The sequence below is a fragment of the Pseudomyrmex gracilis genome, unplaced genomic scaffold, assembly GCF_002006095.1.
Source record: "Pseudomyrmex gracilis isolate BER0280 unplaced genomic scaffold, ASM200609v1 scaffold_303, whole genome shotgun sequence".
In the NCBI taxonomy this organism is placed as follows: domain Eukaryota; kingdom Metazoa; phylum Arthropoda; class Insecta; order Hymenoptera; family Formicidae; genus Pseudomyrmex; species Pseudomyrmex gracilis.
Window position 1 is genome coordinate 107,595 of NW_018020887.1, and position 4,082 is coordinate 111,676.

A 4,082-nucleotide genomic window follows, 5' to 3' on the forward strand; every position below is an offset into this window, starting at 1 on the left:
TTGCTGTTATGTTTTGTCAACAAGCTTGAATATATTTTTGCTAGCAATTTTGCAACATTGCCAGACAAAACAAACTCTGCATCATATTTGATGTCTTTCTGCTAATAAAATTTGTAACAAGCATTTGGCAAAATCTGTTTCGACAGATTTGGATATCTGGGCTAATGTGGACACAGTTGATGCCAATTTGTTGAATATTTTTACTTAAAATTGCTGACAATTTGCCGGCAAATTGCAAACAAATTGTTTACTGGGTACATATACTTATAGTTTGAAAAACTTCAGATCCCAAAAGATTCTCTATTAATTATCTTATTCTAACTGACTAACTTAATTCTACAAAAATTAAGCCTAACCTAACCTAATCCTAATCTAATCTACCCTATCTTCTCGCACACATACATACACACATACGTTCTAAACTACTCGGACTTCCATTTCTGCCAACCATCACGACTGCTTCAGTATTTTCAGCCATATTCCTTTTACTCCTCCTCATCCACTCAACTCTTCTCTCATTCTCATCCATTCTCCTTTCCATTATTCTCCCATTCATGATTTCCTCTTCCTAAATTCCCCCAACTTTTTCATCCATATCTTCCTTTCTCCTTCTTCTCCTGGCACTACCTCCAACATATCCTTCCAATTCCCTTCCGCTCTCCATACCTCACAATCCTCCCATACATGCTTTCATCCCTCCTCTATCAAGCCACATACTCTGCATAACCTCTCATCTTCCTCCTCCCAGTATTTTCCCTCCCTCATCTCATTTCTCAGCCTGTATCTAGCCACCCTCTGCCACCTGCTTTCTGCTCACCCTTTTTTCAAATAGCCCGGCACTCCCTTTCTTTTTATCCTTTTATATCATCTATTGAATCTTGACTCCACTATTTTTGCCCACTTATCTTCTCTTTGAATCTCGTTTTCTTTCACTACTAATTCTTGCGCTCTCCATTTCTCTTTTTTCCATTTTCTCCCTTATCTCTGACATTTTTATTCCTCTATTTTTATAATACCTTATTCTATCTCTTTCCCACCCAGACTACTCCTCTCCCTTTTCCTTCCTGTTTCTTATCTCTTCCCAGCACCTTCTCGCTATTTTACTTCCCTCCCTCCTCTCCAATCTTTCCTCAAAACTCCAAGCTCTTTGTCCAGCCCTTCCCCTCAAAAGATCCCTCTGAATCTCCTCTCTCGCTATATAACCCGGCGTTTTTTCATCCACCCCTAAAACCCACCTTAAATACCTGTCCTGCAACCTCTCTACATTATTTTATTCTCTCCACCCCCACAGCTCTACCCCGTATTTCATCACTGACGAAACCAACGCATCAAATAACCATACCCTTCTAGTTCAGTCTCTTCCAAATCTCCTTTTCCCTATTTCCCACACTTGCTCCACAATTGCCGCTTTCTTCCTCACTCTTCTTTTCCTAACATGCACGTCCCTCCTCCCGTTCTTTTGGAAGACATAATCCAGATATTTAAATTCTCTCACTTTCTCTATCCTCTTCCTCTTTCACCACCACTCCATCCCCTTTTCCTTTCCTCCTCTTATAATTTTATATAAACAAAATTAAACTAACACAGCTATGAAAAATGACTTTTGGTCATTGTTTCAATTTTAAAAATGTTATTGCTTTTATTATTTCTTATGTTGATGATATGATTATTAATCATCCCCTAAAAACAAGCGTTTTTAATTATTTCAAAGAGCAATAACAATCAATATAAAATGCGTGCAATGTACAAATCTTTACAACAGGTCCAATGTTCCGAGAATGGATGTTAACGAAAATCGTGAACGGTGAGAGAGCAAGTTATTCCGCGCCGAAATTTGCAAGGATGCAAGAACGAACGAGAAGTCAAATGTTAGAAGATATTGTAGCTAATCTAGCTAATCATGCGGAAACTGGTCAAATTCCGAAACCTTATAGGTAAGATGTTTTCAATGAAATAATATCGAAAGTAAAAAAAAAAAAACATTTTTCATACCTGCATATTTATTTTTTTAATTAATTTTTAATTTAATTTTCAGACGAGGTTCTTGGCGACCAATTGGACATATGAGGCCATCTTCACCATTATTGGATTCAGTACGAGATCATTTCGAAGATTACGATCAACTCGCGAGAGACTTTACTAGTGTATTTCTCAATGATGAGGCGAACGTGAAACTAAATGCTAGTTTGTTTGATGTATCTTTTCTTGTATCCGGACATCAGAAACAAAAAGTCAGATTCATCGGTGTTAGAGCGATTTTAGCAGTGAGAAGCAGGTTAATTAATTGGACACACAATATGAAATATTAAAACAAATGTGTTTTGTTTTCAAAGATTTTAGTTATGTCTCAGTAAACACAGATATATAACAGCAACATTGTCGTAATAAAACAAATGTAACAAATAATATAACATGGTCGTTGTATGTAACATCCATGTTAGTTGTAATTTCCTACTTATCGTGTGTGTGTATATTGCAGTTATATAATACCTAGCAAACAATTTCTGACTGCACAGACCTGGCAACAGAAACTGTGTGCAGAAACGTTACAATACGGAAACATGCTTTGTGTGCTGCCAAAGCTGTTAACACACAGACACAAAAATTGCAACATGGTCACCAAAACTCATCAAAACCATATCCTACTGAGGACACAGATGAATATGGATTTGATGTGGCGGTTGGCGACATCTGACAACCAAATTGTTTGCTGGGTATGAATATAACATGTAAGTAGAATGTAATATAATTGTTATATAGTTACAGAAATGTTATATGAAAGTTATGTCATTACCAGCTAATAACAAGCAATATAATAGATATATAACATACTTATATTACATTTATAAAACAAAGTTACATAACATCGATGTTAATAGAGTATAACAGCTGTTATATTACGTATATCACGCTGTTACTTCTATGTTATATAGCAGTTATATTCTGTGTTTGCTGGAGTTATTTTATAAAAGAAAATAGTGTTAGTTTATAAGAGAAACTAAAACAATAAAATTATCTCTTTAAGTGGAAAAAAAGTTATAGTTTTATGAATTATGATGGTTTTATGATGATCATTAGGTTTTTCTTTATTTCAGAGTGTTTCAAGAAATGTTATACGGGATTCAAGCGGGCTTTGGGAGTCCACAAGTACCGGTTGCTGAGTTACTCGCAAGACCTGCGCCTACATTGCTTAGTCCACAGAAACCGAAGAGCTCGAATTTCCTACAAGTACCCGACGTAGAAAGTCCTAGGTATGTTGTAATAAGAGACCAATACCATTACTGTTATTTATTTTGAAATAATTTCTATATATTTGTCAGTTTTATATAAATTTACATCAAAATTATTAGTATTAGAAACTTCCCAGATAGCCAAATGTGAAAACTCAATATAAAGCAAATTATTGTATAGATTAAGTTGCACGCCAATTGCTGTTGTGTTGTTTTTATTTAATGCAACGAAAATGTTTTTGTCAATTCAGTATCAATATGCTGAGTTTTATTATCAATCAATTGTTGTAGCCAATGTTTATGACAAGTGAGTCAGCAATATGAGAGCAATATATGAGCAATAATTGTTATTTATAAATTTATGAGAAAAATAATATAAGTTTATTGCCGATGAGTTTTTGGGAACTTGCTGTTATTATATCTTGTAAACTGTTGCTGGCAAGAGCATACCGAAAAGAGGATACACCATTTCGTTACATTGCTGAAAACATATGAGCAATATTTGTGGCAAGTTGCCAACAACTTGCACTCAGTTGGCTATCTGGGTTTTTGCGTGTTAAATGACAGAAGATGTCATCATAAAAATTGACGAGTTTTACAATTAAATTTGTCAAACAAATTGAAAGTAATACTAATTACTTTCAATTTTGCAAAACACATAGTTGACGATTGGCAACTTGAGAATGTATGAAGTACAGTATGTATAACATAGCATGGATTCGTTAAAGTATCTCACGTTTAAAAAAGATTTTAAACAATCAGAGAGAGAAAGAGAGAAAGAGAGAGAGAGAGGGAGTGAGAGGGAGAGAGGGAGAGAGAGAGAGAGGGAGAGAGGGAGAGAGAGAGAGAGAG

General features: G+C 35.2%; 1 protein-coding gene across 6 annotated transcripts in view; it reads left to right on the forward strand.

The window, feature by feature from the left end:
* Positions 1–4,082, forward strand: part of LOC109859929 — a 97,069-nt gene that overhangs the window by 89,478 nt on the left and 3,509 nt on the right. For all 6 annotated transcript variants that reach the window (XM_020438663.1, XM_020438665.1, XM_020438664.1 and 3 more), the window contains 3 exons: positions 1,763–1,934; positions 2,036–2,275; positions 3,096–3,251. In XM_020438663.1, the coding sequence (XP_020294252.1) occupies positions 1,763–1,934; positions 2,036–2,275; positions 3,096–3,251 (568 nt within the window). The remainder of the gene's footprint in view (positions 1–1,762; positions 1,935–2,035; positions 2,276–3,095; positions 3,252–4,082) is intronic.